The sequence below is a fragment of the Geospiza fortis genome, unplaced genomic scaffold (genome assembly GCF_000277835.1).
Source record: "Geospiza fortis unplaced genomic scaffold, GeoFor_1.0 scaffold318, whole genome shotgun sequence".
Classification (NCBI taxonomy): Eukaryota; Metazoa; Chordata; class Aves; order Passeriformes; family Thraupidae; genus Geospiza; species Geospiza fortis.
The window spans coordinates 2,257,250-2,272,274 of NW_005054371.1; the positions used below are offsets into that span (position 1 = coordinate 2,257,250).

General features: G+C 41.0%; 1 protein-coding gene across 2 annotated transcripts in view; it reads right to left on the reverse strand.

The window, feature by feature from the left end:
• The window catches only part of PID1 (phosphotyrosine interaction domain containing 1), an 85,128-nt gene that overhangs the window by 40,577 nt on the left and 29,526 nt on the right, over nt 1–15,025 (reverse strand). For both annotated transcript variants that reach the window (XM_031060052.1, XM_005424673.2), the window contains exon 2: nt 11,006–11,152. In XM_031060052.1, coding sequence (XP_030915912.1) covers nt 11,006–11,152 — 147 coding nt within the window. The remainder of the gene's footprint in view (nt 1–11,005; nt 11,153–15,025) is intronic.

A 15,025-nucleotide genomic window follows, 5' to 3' on the forward strand; every position in this document is an offset into this window, starting at 1 on the left:
TATTTTGCTTCTGTGGCAATATGTATCATTTAATAGGATCTTACTGTGAAAGGACTATAGGTGAATATCAGAGATTCCTGGGTTAGTAATACAAGGGAAGTTCTTAACTTAGAAGTACGTACTCGTTTTCCAAACCAGACTGTGAATTTTAAACTTGATCTGTCTCCTTTCTTAGAGAAAAAAAATAAACAAAATTCTGTTGCACCTGTTATGCCTATACAACCTAGAGTCCTAGAGAAGAAAACTTACTGAATTACCACCAGTTTCAAGTCAAATATTCACAACAGCTTACAATGAAGGTAATTGATCAGCAATAGATAGCATGCATCAGGCCTTCAACTTGCCCAGAAGCATTGTGATGGCTATTGTTATGAACTTTTAATTAACTATGGAAAGAAAATAGTATTTTAATGAAATAAATAAAAGAAGTTATTAGTCTCAGACACTGACATCCAAATCCTGGAATGGAAAAATTTCTTTCTCTTCTGAGCTAACACATTTATACATCACACTGCATTGCAAAATATATTGCAATAACACAAGGAGAACAGGATTACTTCTGGAACTAACAGAAACAGAGGTGGCACAAAGGACCCTCCTTTCTCTTAGGCCATAAAGAATTTTGGATTGCAACATTAATCTGCATTCCAGCAGCCCGTGCACTACAGACATGGCCACTGGTACCTCATCTGCAGGAGAATGGATCTGCAATCCAATTTCAGCTGCTTGCTTGCCAGTGTCGTTTGCTCCAGTGGGAAGCTTTCAGCACTCAGGACTGGCCCCAAAATAAGTATTGCTGAGTTTGGGCATAGTACAGCTGTAACCAGAGATTACAAATTCCCAAGAAGGCTCATGTTGGCTCAAACTAGCCTGAGCAGTGGGTACCCAGTGCCAAATGCAAATTTTGCAGTATTCTAATGGAAATCAAAGAAACAATATCCATGGCTTCAGGGGAAGAGCCACACAGAATACCTTCACAGAATAAGCACACATGCCTTTGTTGTGAAAAAGCACATCTGAAAAGATCTGCCAACACCTCTCCCAGCACATTTCATGCTGGTGAGTGGGGAGGGGCCATTGCAACAATACCAGGGAGCAACAGCCACAGAACCAGAAGTTTTTTTGATTCTATTGAAGAATAACTTCATGTGCTATGAAGGAAGGGTGCCTCCTCCTCCTCCTGAGAGCCAGCTCACAGCAGGGTCCCTAATGCCCCGAGGGCCATGGAGAAGCAGCAGCTTCCTGTGTTCTCCAGCATCACATCCACAGCTCCATCTGTACCTTGCAACAGCCACACAAAGATGGAAACATTTCTCAAGGACACACTAGAACAAAACAATTGACAGTGACTGCAGCATCTGCTCAGCCTAGCCAACATAATAAATTTCAATCGCATTTTAATTTTTATATGTCTAAAGCTATTAGGTCTTAGATACTTGAACTTTAATTATTATGGAAGCAATTAGCTCCTATGACCAGAAGGCTTTGCCTGAACAATTGCAATGAGCACAATATTTTCTGCAGCATAAAAAATAAATACCCTGACACATCTGTAGCTATCTAGGACCTTGCAACTGCCACTGTGCTTCACACTGGTGTCCTGGCTTTGTGCCAGATTGCAAAAGCTGGAAATTTCTGGCATAAGCTGTATGACATTGTATATATGTATAATTGAAGATTATCTCCTAAGGTATCCTTTAAATTTAGAATTTCAAAACTTAAATATTTCCTGCTGTAGAGAGATTAAATTGGTTTTGAATTTTTAATATTCTTTCAGAGAAAACTATTTTGGTACGTTATCTCCTACAAAGACAGCTATAATTAAACAACAGCTCCAAGTACCCTGAAAAGTGGTATTTCTAAAACTGACAAAACAACTCACATTTGTGTTTCAAGATACAGAAGTATTCTGTGGAGCTTTGTGTATCAAAAGAATTCCATTAATATATATTGCTTTTTAGTACCTTCATTCAATGCATTACTACTTAATAGAAGTATGCATTTTAATTCTCATCATCTTTTTCAGTTTTCCCCTTGTGTATTTTATCCACAGTACAGTGTGCCCACACAGCTTTCCCCCAGGCTCTGGTGAGCTGATCTGACCTCTGCAAACAGGGCTGCTGGCAGAGAACAGCAGCTGAACAGCAGGGGACAACAAATGGTTCAGAAGGGGCTGGGGGATGTTTCTGGTTCAGAAATACTACAGATGTACAAATCTCTCTCAGTGAAGAGTGACTGGGCTCCTCAGTACCTCCCAAGCTTCCCTTTCCTTTTACAAGCAAGGGTGGGAACTCAGGAACAGACAGGGCTTGTTCTTAACCAAGTCACAGAGAGCATTTTTAATTCCCGTATGTTGGCATTTTACACAGTGCTCTTTGCATGTCAATCACCATCTCTTCCATAACTGAATGAAATATAAACTGTTTAGTGTCTTATTTTACACTAAAGGGCTTCATTTAGATGACTTCTGCTGATAAATATCATTTGCTAACAAAATCAAGGGCTAATGACTTCTCATTCAAGCTTTTGTTGAATTAAAGGCAACTAATAATGTCAAAGCTCTGAAGCCAAAGGAAGTGCTAGATTCCAACCAAAGGGATTTCTGTTTAACCTAAAAACAGTTTCCCAGGCTCCATATCATGCACTGTCCCCCACTTTCTCCACTGAGACCCAATGCATCCACTACAAGGGCAGAACTACTGCAGTAAGAAGAAATGCAATGTACACAATTGCTGTGCAAATGATGAAGTACATGCACCAAGGGGAGGAGCAAAGCACAACATGCCAATGGATGCTGTGACTTTTTATACCCTTGCATTTTCAGGGGGATTTTATTGTTTAGGGCTTATTTTCTACAGTCTACTGCCAAAGAAAATGGGCTCAGACACGCATATATCTGATCAAAGTCTGGCTTACCCAGTGCAACCTTTCTGCTCTTATTTACTCATGCAAGACAAAGCAGCGCTGGGAACAGCTCTGTCCACAGACAAAGCCTGGGACCCTGAGCCTTGCTCTGAGGAACTGAGGAGACCTCCTCAATACAAATTGGCTGCACTGGGGCAGGGGGACCTCTCTTCCCAGGTGCCTGGCGTGCCTGCAGGGTCCACAGCAATTGGAAGCCTTCCAATGCAGCCCAACACGTAGGGACCCCAGTCCTCTAGTCCTCCTGGGAGTGCACACACACACAGCTATTTTCAGCATATTTTCACACATCTCTATGAAACTCAACTCACGCCTGATCTTCCTGACAACATCCAGCCTTGAGCTCCCATCCTCTGGAAGCAAACCCAAGGGGAACCACAGGAAGAAGGCCCTGCAATCAGGGTATTTCCAGCCCTTTGCTGGCCACAAACATGCAGGGCAGCTCCCAGAAATCCTCCCTGTCACCAGTGCTCTCCTCCCAAGGTGGTGGTCTTACTCTTTTCATGGAGCTCTTTAAAATTATTTGAGACACACTTTCTCAGGGAAAATCCAAAAGGAAACAGAAATAGGCAAAACTGGTTTCCTTTAATTAATATACATATATTCAGAGCAGGGTTGCTCCACCATATGCAGAAAACAGACACATACTTTTTTCTATGAAGGTAGGTAAAGCAGAAATATGAAGCTGACTGCAGTATATGACCATTTTTAGATGGGATGTAAGAACTTCCTCAATAACAAGATGCCCTTTACTTGAACCATGGCTTGAAAAATGTCACCAGTGCAAATGCTAAGAAAAAAACAAATACCACCAACATATCTGACAGGACATAAGACATAACTTCCATCACTCTCAGTATATATTATTCTTACAATGCCACTTTAGCAGTAAGCAAATAAAGTTATGCCAAAATATATCCAACACAGCAAAACTGAACACTGCAGAAGATACTATTTAAAGCAGGCTCAGTTAAAGATTAATTCAATTTCTTTACCCAATTTATATTCTCCACCTAAGACTCCTGGACATCAGGAAATGAAGCATTACGATGCTTTAACAACCTTCTGCACTTGCATCTACCCTTCATGTTTCTATTAGATCCTCTGCGCTCATTTAAAGCATAAATTCTCACTGACACAAATGGGTTTTCCATGCATGTAATTAAAAAAATCATATGCAAGAGAGACTCTTTCCTAAGCTGAGAGCAGCCAGTGTCAAACACCCTGCAGTGAGTGCTGCCTGAGGGCTGCTGCCATCCTGCACAGCTCATCCCACCTTGCTCACAGCAGGGCCCACAGCAAAACTCAGCAGCTTCAAGGTACAAGGCAGGTACAAGGTACAAGGCAGGACCTTGCCATATAGGCATGTTTTGAAACAGAAATGAGCACATGCAACTCTCCCTTTCCAATGTTAGAACAAGATGTAGTCAATAAAGTCATGTTTCAAGGTTTCTGCAAGCAGTTTACTCTTCCACAACTTCAGGATTCATCTTTTTCTTTTATTTCTATAACACTAAACAGACAAACAAAAATATATACTTCATCTTTATATAGCATACATGTTGGGTTATTAGTTTATGTGATGCACTTCACCTTTGAAAAACACATCATTACAGACTCTGAATCTCCCACCAACCAGCACTATATCTATATCTAAATACAGTGAAGCTACCAAGTTTTGCCCTATGCAAGAAGTCATGTGTGTCCTTTTGGTTCATTTTATCAGGGGAGAAGGAAGCAGAAAAACAATCTCTCAGTTCAAATGCAAAAGAAGTAATGCTTAAGGAAACAGTAGAAGGCCTTTAATAAAGCAAGAAGAAAAAAACCCCTCTGTGCTTCTGACTCAGATGAAAGATGAGGGAAAACAGCAGGCTGGGGAGTGATAGTACAATTAGCTTTTCTCACTTGTTTGTTTCTTTATTAAAGTGAATTGTCATTTTAATATTACAGGCCTACAAATTGGTAATGAAGACCAGGCAGCTAGTGGGACAGCTGCACTCAAAACAATCATCCTTGACCATTCTATAGATGCAAAGAGAACACTTTTATTAAGTTTTATAAGTATAAAGTAAGGTGGTTTTGTATGTACAGCTTCCAATTCACTATGGTTTCAGTAGCCAAAAGAGCAATAAACATTCAACAGGAGTAGGCTTTTTAAATTATTTGTGGAAATTTTAGTAAAACACAAGATTTTTAACTACCCATTTATGTCATCTGGATTTTACCATCCCAGAGAGACTATGGATGCATTTTCAAGCAATTTGAGTCAACAGCACATAAAACCAGTAAAGGGTACCTTGGTCTCTGGATACTGACTTGAGGGACAGTGTTCTTGCTGAGTTTTGTCTGATTCAGGATGAAGACACAAAACCAACCCATAACAGTAACACAATTACAGCAGAGGGAAGCCATTTGCCCATGCTTCAGTGACCCAGAGCTAAAACTCAGGCATTGGGGACCAATAAAGGGGAAGAGGAATGAGGCTGAAATTGCCACCAGCAAAACCATGTTGTATGGGCTCTTTGAAACTGGGAGGATGGCTCATCAGTGTAAACATTTTCTGGATGCTGAAGGGGCTCCAGGCCTAGCAGATGCTGTACCCATGAATGCTCAAGTGGGAACAGATTTGGCCACCACAGGCTGAGCTGATTAGGATGGGACACCGGTGGAAGAGCTTGCATAGGCCAGAAATAGCTGGAGAAAACAGCTTGGGAAAGTCTGATCTACAGGGAAAAAAGTAACAACATTGTGAGTTTTAAAAATGTGAAGACCAATAAAAGCAACAACACAGCATTACTAAATTTGCTACAGAGGCACGTAGGATAGAGTAGAAATGGGGTATTTTGCAAGTATGTGGTAAGAGACAGTCCTGCTGCAAGGCCTTTGCTATCAAAATTAACAAGGAAATTAACAAGAAAACCAAAAATAGGCAGTAATATCTGAGAAGATATTATTCCTAAATGACTGCCTTACACAAGGAATTAGAATCAGACCAAGGAGGGCAATTTTGAGACAATGTTTCAGGCATTTTTTAATATGTATTCCAATGAGAAATATTGTAATTCTAAAGATCATAATTAAATCACGATCAATCTTACTCTCTATTCATCCTATAAGCTTATTATGAGCTTTTTTCTATGTCCTAGGGTGACTTTATGATGCTGAATTGTGTCCCCATTCATCTGTTTAGACCTTGCAGGCCAAACTTCCAGTCTCTGCTGCACTGCTGTACATCCTGCTGCTCAAAGCACATGAGACAATCTCATGTGCATGGAGATTCATTGGTAGGGCCCACAGGTGATGGAATTGTCTCTAATGGTGAAAGCTACTTTTGAGAGAAAAAGAAGAAGAATGGGAGAAAGACAGAGAGACAAAGGGAAAATGAAAACAGTTGGCAGCAGCCAGCAAAGCCAGGAGAAAAGCAGGAACCAGGGCAACAGGCTGTGGCTTTGCTGAGGGGGCCAGAGCTGCTGCTGGAGGGCAGGCACAGGTCAGGGCGTCTCAGGCAGTGCCCAGCTGTCCCACAGAACACCCCAAACCCAGTTCACAGGCTGATAAACATGTAGCAGCATCAGTTACGCCAGTCAAGTTTGGTGTCTAATTGCTGACACTACACTGGTGCCACAGAAGCCCAGCTGTGGCCTTGCCCCCACTGCCATCACCAGCCTGCAGCCAGCTTAGTACAAGAAACACTTCCTTTTTGCTTTGGGAGTGAAGCTCTTAAGCTATTCTGAGAAACCAGCCTCTATTTATTTATGTGACTTCTTGTCTACTTTTAAATCTCTATCAGTATGTGTAAGACTTGTTTTTAAAACACTATTACCCCACAAATGCCATTTATACAAATTGTTAAACAAGACTTTCATCCATCTTAAATTAAGATACACCATCATAGAGGTTTCCATCATACCTGCCACAAAGCCTGAATTAATAAGCTCACAAAATCAATCCAATAAGACAGGCAAGCAACAAGTATCACTGCTGTAAGTACCATATCACTAAAATATATTTTCCTATTTCATTAGAGTATACTCTTAAGAATACAACTATTTGCACTGTTTATGCTCCTCTCAGCCTCTGAAGCTGCTGAGAAAAGCTTGTCCACTGGTGGGAACTGGAAGAATAAGATTGCCTGATTATTCAGCACTGACTTCACTTTGAAGAGTCTTCCAATAAAAAGGAAAAAAAAAAAAAAAGAAATCTACTACACCACTTTAAAAACTGCAGACAGCATTTTTAACCTCTGTCCTTTTGCATTACTGCACCAGTGCCTGGAAAAGCTACAGCAGGAGAGAGAAAGTCATTTAGGCAGCTCCCTTCGTGCCACCACCATAGCTCAAAGGGACAGAAATCAAGAAACATTAGAATCAATATAAGCCGATTAGGACATTAAGGAAGAACAAACCATGCAGAACTTAAACAAAATCATTTAAGAGGCATGGAGAAAGCAGACATTTCTGAGTAGAGAGTAACTTATTTTCTGGAGATACTCCAGATTTTGCATTTCCATCTGGTGGTACTTAGTGCTGGGATAAGCAACAAGCAGGTTTCCAGCTGAAACACAGGAGTGCCCATTTGACAGGAAATACCTACAAGAAGGACTGCCACAGTCTAATTGAAATCCTTAGGATCTGAAGAAGAATGGATGCTTTTTTCTATACACACATCTAAATCACACTCATACCTGAATGGAAAACATGCTCTACTAAAATAAAACCAAATCAGAACCTGGGACTGAAAGTGTGGTCCAGTTACCAACAAAAGATTTATTCTCACTATTTTTGTCATTCTCCAGGAAAGGGTGGTTTAGCTTAAGCTGAGACTTGCCATTGCCAGGTATACAATAAGCCAGTTAGGTGGTCTCACTCTTTGGAGCAGCTGCTGACCTTAGCCCTTGGTGATCCAGCATTCATAAATGCCCTTCCCATTGCAGGGAAGAGGCAAGAGGCACACAGGTCCCCAGTTGTGTGTCCCAGAGAAAGGGCAGCTCTCTGGGCACTGCATCCCAGTGCCCTGCCCTGGCATCCTCAGCTGAAGGAGGATGAGAAGCTGCAGCTCCTCAGGCCAGAGACCTGCCTGCAACTGTACACTGCAGTTCAAATAAAGCAAATGGTACCCAGGAGAAAGCAGAGGCTGAGTCCTTTATTGTACCCAGAAATCCTGCTCTGGTTTAGGCTGTCTGCTGCATGAGGCTGCACCACTCTGACCCCAGGGCTGTCACTCCCCACTTGCAAACACGGCTGGTGAGCAAAGGTGCCCTTTGGGAACTACAGCCTCCAGGTCAACCCACCTGACTGAACAACCAGCACCAAAAACTCCCAAATGTGTGCACCTAAAGCTCTGTGCTGCAAATCAGTGCTAACACTATCCATTTCTCCTGCTTGGGGAAACCATGTCCATGAGTCTAGAAGGGTGGGAAGGACAACAAGCACATCAGACCCAAGCAGGCAGGTGTGGACATGCAGTTACAGAAGGAATGAGTCTTAAGGCTTCTGTCATAGGTAAAGAAATATATTTCAGAAACCACAATGTTGACAAAGCTGCATCAGATGAGGAACTGGACAAGAAAGAAAAGCTCTCTGAATGTGTTCAATTCTTGAACTTTCCAGATTTGATGGGGGTTCCCCTAAATTACTTCAAACTAGACATTTCCCTGCTATTCTTAAAACCACTCCACTGAATTACTAAATGAGATTACATCTCAGCAAAAAAGGTTTTTCTTCAAGATTCAGCAGCTAACTGCAAATGAAAGCAAAAAGAAAAGCCTGCCTTGTGATGAAAGGACAAGTAAAAGAGCAATCACATCAGAAAACCAATGCCCAGACCTCTAAACAGCAAAGCAATTGCATGTGTCAAGTTCCCATAACAAGATGGTGCCAGTTGAGGCTTATGTTAAAACTGTGCAATACAATTAGATGTCTGGAGCCTCTGTCAGACAAATGATGCTATCTCATTAATGGGATTACATAGAAAAATTGGAAGGATTTCAGTCAAGAGGAATAAAATGATTAAGGATCAAAAAAGTGTGACTCATGAAAGCAAGCAGAAACTGGATGCTGTGCTCTTGCCTGAAAAGTCCAAGCCTCAGAACCAGACAAGCCTGGTAGTACCAGCAACACCACAGCATCTCCCGCCTTACACCCAGAATAACAGGAATTGATCAGACCAGCCAGAGCAAAAAATCAAATTATAAAATTCTAGCTTTTTTATGGCAACACAACTGTTGTATCAGTCAGCAAGAAAACTAATAATCAGAGGGGAAAGAGGACAGGGAAGTTAATTACCTATTAACAGCTGTCAAGAAGAAGACATTTAGTCAGGAAAAAAGAGGGGGAAAAGAAAGAGGTTGTGTTTACAGAGACTGGTTAAAATTGAAGCCTTTCAGTTATTAACAGGAGAGGATTTCTTAGCCACAGGAACAACATACATAAGGCAGGTACTGAAAATCACAACAGCTAAATCACCTGAAGAGAGCCTGGCCACTACCCCAAAACCACCATCATGAAACTCCAGCACTGACAGAAGGCAAAGTAGCTACAGGGGAAGGGGAGAAGGAGAAACAATGCAAGAAGGAAAACAGGAGTTGTGGTAGATGCTCCCTAGTCAGCACTACTATGCTATACTGCAGGAAAAATAAATGAATAAATAAAAGAGATCTAAATATAGAATGAGATTCTCTTCACTGAGGGGTTCAACATCTCTCTGCAATTCTTTTCCAATTGAATGCAAGCTGAATAAAAAGCTTCATTTAAATTCTATACACATGCACAAAGATAAACAGATTTCAGAAAGCATTATTATGCCTGACCTCTCTCACTGGGGGTGAAAGCCAGATACTTTGTGAACCATTTTGATCATACTAATATTCTATAAAAAATCATTAGATGTCAACATAAAGGACAAAAGCACCACCACAGAAGAGCAGATGCTGTGAGCTACCAAACAAAGCACATTAGGGTTGCTTCCCCTGCATTCCTCTGCATCAGCACAGGGCAGCTCTGCTTCAACACTCAGCAGCAGAGTCCTGTTCCTGACTATTGTGAAAAGCAAAGAATCAAACACTTTGGAAGTGACACTTCCCAAGAAGAAACTTTGCTGAGCAAGTGCCACGCCTGGGGGGGCCAAAGTACAGTATGCCAAGAGAAGCAGGGGAAAGCAAATTCTTCCAACCCCACTTCACTCACATCTGATCCTCCTGCAAGGAAGAGTGTGTGTGTGTGCACGTGTTTGTGTATACACTGTGGCAGGGAACATTTAATTGCACTTTGGATCTTATCCAGCATACATAGCATCCAGCAACAGCTCTCCTGGAGTTAACACTTTACAGAGCAGGAGAGTCTGAAGCCCAGTTCTCTCCATTTTCACCAACACCCTCAAGGGCAGGTGGACACTCCCTACAAATGGCAGCCAGGATGAGTGAAGGGGAATTGGTTGCCAAGCCCAGCTGGCAGCACAGGCCAGACTGGTACCCAGCTCAGTCTGCAAGGCTGCCCATGGTCCGCAAGGCCAGGCGAGCTCTGTGTCAAGGAAAATGACTCCAAGAAAAGATGCAAACAGAGCAGATTTGTTTCCTATTTTGATATGGTTTCTTACCACAGAAGAACACACTTGAGGCTCTTAAGCCATTAAACTTTTTAAAAGAGGAACAGCCTTTGCAGAAGCTCTGCTTTGATGTAACAGGGCAGATTGATCTTGTTGCTTCACCAAATCAAGAAGTAAGTCTCCTGGCCCACTTTTTCCTTTTTTTTAATCTTAAAACCTCCAAACCAACAAAGAAAATAAAAAACCCCACTAGTCCTAACAGAAATATTGTCAGTGTTTACAACCAGCAGTTGATCACATCCTATTAGAAATCCTCCACAATTTGAATCATGACATGTAACCCAAACCTTTTCCTCCTGAAAACCAAAATTTCTGTTCAGAAATGCTCAATGACTTTTTGTATTCAGAAACTTTATAGTAACAGTAGCAGTTAATGGAATTTCCAGAATGCTGTTGGTTACTTTGGGCTATTTAGAGTTCTCACAATCACATGGGACACCTCCACAGTGGTGTCACTCCCTCAGTTAATACTTCTGAGTACCTTGCATCCAGTGTGAGTCCGGGTCTTCATGAGGGGAGTTGTGGTGCACAGCTCAATGGCCTCTGGTTCATGGAAGATCACTGTCGGGAGAGGCTCTTTACGAAGAGTTAGGACATTCAACTTAGTCTTTAACATGGTCTGAAAGTGCTAAACAGAAAAAGAAAAGAAATTACCTCCAGTTCTAGTGCAGAAAAATGAGAGTTAAAATTGGATGTGTCTACATGTTTCACTTGTTGTTCAATGCCTCACAAGCTTTCCTGGGGAGAGTTAAAAAGTTCTATGACTTAAGAGATTTCATTACTATCAGCAATGTGGAGGCTATTTTTAATTAAAAAAAGACATACACAAAGTGAAAGAATTCATTACAATTCACATATGCTCCACAAAGGGTCTAAATTCAACTTCTGATCACTTGCAAGTATATAAGAAAGCTGGTTATGGACCCAGTTTCTCTACTAATGTCCACAGGGAGAAAGAACAGGGGATCAAAGACCATTAAAAGAACTTTTTCTCCTTCCTCTGTACTTAAATCTCATCCCACTGACCTTTGTAGATGTTACCATTCCCACTGAGCTGGATCCCTCATTGGTTTGCCTTTTACATGTGAATTTTATATTCTCTTCCTTTGTAAGTAATTTTCCTGTAGCCTCCAATGTAAATGTCACTCTTGGTACCAATGAATAGATGTCACTCAAAACTCGTTACTTTCTCAGACTCCCCGGGCTCAGGTGAAGAACTATCCAAGTGAACAGTAAAATCACCAAATTAAAAGTTTCTCAGCAATTGCTTAGAGTGAGTAAAGTCAATCCTCAAAAGACTTCCAAAGCAATTTTGTGGAATCAGGAAAATCAAGAGAAATGTTTTAACATTTCGATGTTTCTTTGAATGGACCTTTATTTGAAAAACTGAACATTTTCACATGCTACTACTTATCTAAGAGAGAAAAAAAGCAGATATTAACTAAATCAAGGTAGTGAAATGACACAGCACTGTCTAGTGAAATACAACTTTATCAAAACTTCAGAAGCTGACCCTTATCAAGCAGCAGTTATTAGACATATGTGCAATGGTTCCAGATTACTTTCATCAAAACTAACCATTTTCACTGACTTTTGATAGGAGATTCTTAACTTGCTTTGCAGCCACCCCTTTTCTCAGTCTCCATTTTACCTTTGCATGGCAGACAAGCATTACAGGGTCTGACTTGCAGAAAAAGAGATGCTAAGTTATTTTCCAGAAGCAATGCCAGAAGTCTCTATCAGAGCTAGAAATCAACACAAGTCCTTGTTGTTCAGTCCTGTACTTTAGATGAAGAGAGTGTCTATTCAACATTTTATTTATACACAGGGGATGAATCAACTATTTAGATACTATGCTGGTTTTCTGTGGATTTTTGTGGATATGAATTTCCTTTGAAAATAAAGTAGCAAGTTTATCATGTGCCAACTGAAAACCTGTTGATACACTTTTGTAACAGTTCAGTCCTTAGTTTGTCAGTGTTTAGGTCTAATAATTGTTATGCTACTGGAAGTACAGCACTTCAAACACTCTTAGAAATATGTTCAAGGCATATACACTAAGAGTCTGTGAAAATAGTACTTGTTTACCTATTTCATACATGAAGTTACCACCTGTTAACAGCAATCCTTTAGGGCCTCTGTGCTGTTTGTGCAAGCATTCAAGTTCTAATCCCAGTGAAGCACTCATACCATTTTTTATCTGCTCATCTCCTCATATTACACGTTACCCCATTCACTCCCCCAAACACAGTTCCAGCAAAAAAGTACTCCATTTAAGATGATTATACATTAAAGAATATTCTCTGACATGTTTCTGAAGATAACACACCTCTTTGACAGCTAGGATTAATTAGGTTGCAATTGACAGTGCAAAGCAAGTGGAAGGTCTGAGATGCTGTGTTTGAAGGAGCATCATTGATTACCAGCTGGGCTGGCTGGTCCCACTGACTAACTGCTGTCTCCTACAGCTTGCCTTGCTTCTACCTATAGGCTCTAGGTCTGCTAACCTGCTGCTGAGGTTGTATTTCTGGAAGAGAAAAAATGCAGAAGGCAAAGGGTGCTGGAGCTCAGGCGCAGCCATGCACAGGTCACAGGGATTTCCGCTGCCAAGGATCCCTTTTCAAGCCTGGGGAAATGCTGCCTCCATGGCTTTCTGCTGCTGTCTTGTGCATGCAGGGGGATGGGAGAGGTAGGCAGAGATGGAAAAAATGTACTATTAAGGGTAAGTCGTACTATTCTCCAAGTGAGCCAATTTTGGATCAACAGAGATAACGGTTGTGAAATAATCAGGTTGAAGAACCTCTCCTAGCATTTAACTTTTCCCTCCCTTGAGTGCTGAAAGAGCTCTATTTCCATAAATGATCAGTTTACAGGGCTTCTCCAATAAAGAATGGTGCTTCCATTAGACAACAGATGTAAAAAACTCCACTTAGCCCTTCTGAGCAGTGAGCTTGGACCTGCAAAATAGTTGTTCTGCTCTGCTGACATCTCTATAAACTTCAATGGGGCTACTGACAGAAAGGAGACAATTTGACCAAAATGAAGAAAACTACAGCAATGATCTACCTTTTTTTCATGTCGTAACAACCGTATATACAATCTTACACAGGGAAAAGCCTACTCTGTGCCTTACAAAGGCAATTCAAAACTTGCATGAGCAGCAAGTTGGAGCAGTTGGGTGCCAAAAACACGAGAGCACAATTGGCAGCAAAGAGCTGATCAGCTGCCAGGGAAGTGTAGAAAGGACTGGGGGTGGAGGCAGAAATAGCCTTTGCTTTGGCCCACAGGGCGAATGCAGACCACGCTGTGCTCCTGCACAAGTCATGTGATGGCTGCCATGAGAAAATCAAATCTCTGCCAGCAGACATCATGCAGGGAACCCCCAGATAAACGCGTTATTTAAACACGTGCCTGACTTTCACTGTATGAGCAGTCACAGTAAAGCACACGTGGGTAGTCAATGGGATTATTCATGTGCTTTAAGCCAAAAACAGGATAAAGTGCTTTGCTGAACCCATTTCTTGGGTTTCCACTCCAAACTGGCATCTCCTACAGAAACTGTTGGCAAAAGCTGATCTATAACAGTAGCCAAGGTATTTTTTGAGAAAAGGCATTCACTCTCCACTGCTGTGAACTCTAAATATTTCTTTAAAGTGCTTTAAGTTCACTAAGTTCTTGAAAAGCATGGCTTTGGCAATCCAGTGAATAAAGTTTCAGGGAACATTGTAACATGCACATTTCATGTGCCAGAACCACTAGGTTCATTTGGTGGCTCTTACACTGAAATTCATCATTAGAAGATATTCTTAGCTGGCATGATTATACCAATAGCTCAGAACTACACATGGCTCATTCTGTATCCATTTAGATGGTGCTACTGATATGATTTTATATTTGAAAGAAATACAAGGAGTAACATAACAAATGAAAATACCTTAAATGCCAAAGAAAGCATTAGTAATGCTAAATTACAATGCTCCTGTAATTAGCATTGTATTTTACTAGTTGCTGAACATCACATCATTCCGAGCAAAATTTAAGTAATGCTGACAATAACACTGGACAATTATCTTAATTTAAAACCATAGTTTTGCTTGTTCAAGGATTCAAGTTCCATCAGTTTATTGTGCTTAGTTTACCCATCTTAATGGCATCCTTTCCCCCTGCAGAAGAAAACCAAATGGTGCATAACTGGCAGCCCAAACACATAACTGGCTAAGACTTACTACAGAGGTACTGCCTCTTGCCTCCTTGGTGACCCTCAAAGTGCTCCCTATTTCAGTGAAAATCCTGCCATCACTAACACACTTAGCTACCAGTTAACTGAACATAAGAATCAAAAACTTCTATATTGTTTAACATGTATTTTGTTATCAGCTCAACAGTCACACATTAGCTCTAGAATAACTAGTTCAGAGCATTCAACTTGCAAATTTTACATACTGCGTATTTAGTTCAGGCAACTTAGTTGCAGTTAAAACTAAAAATTAACAGCATTTGG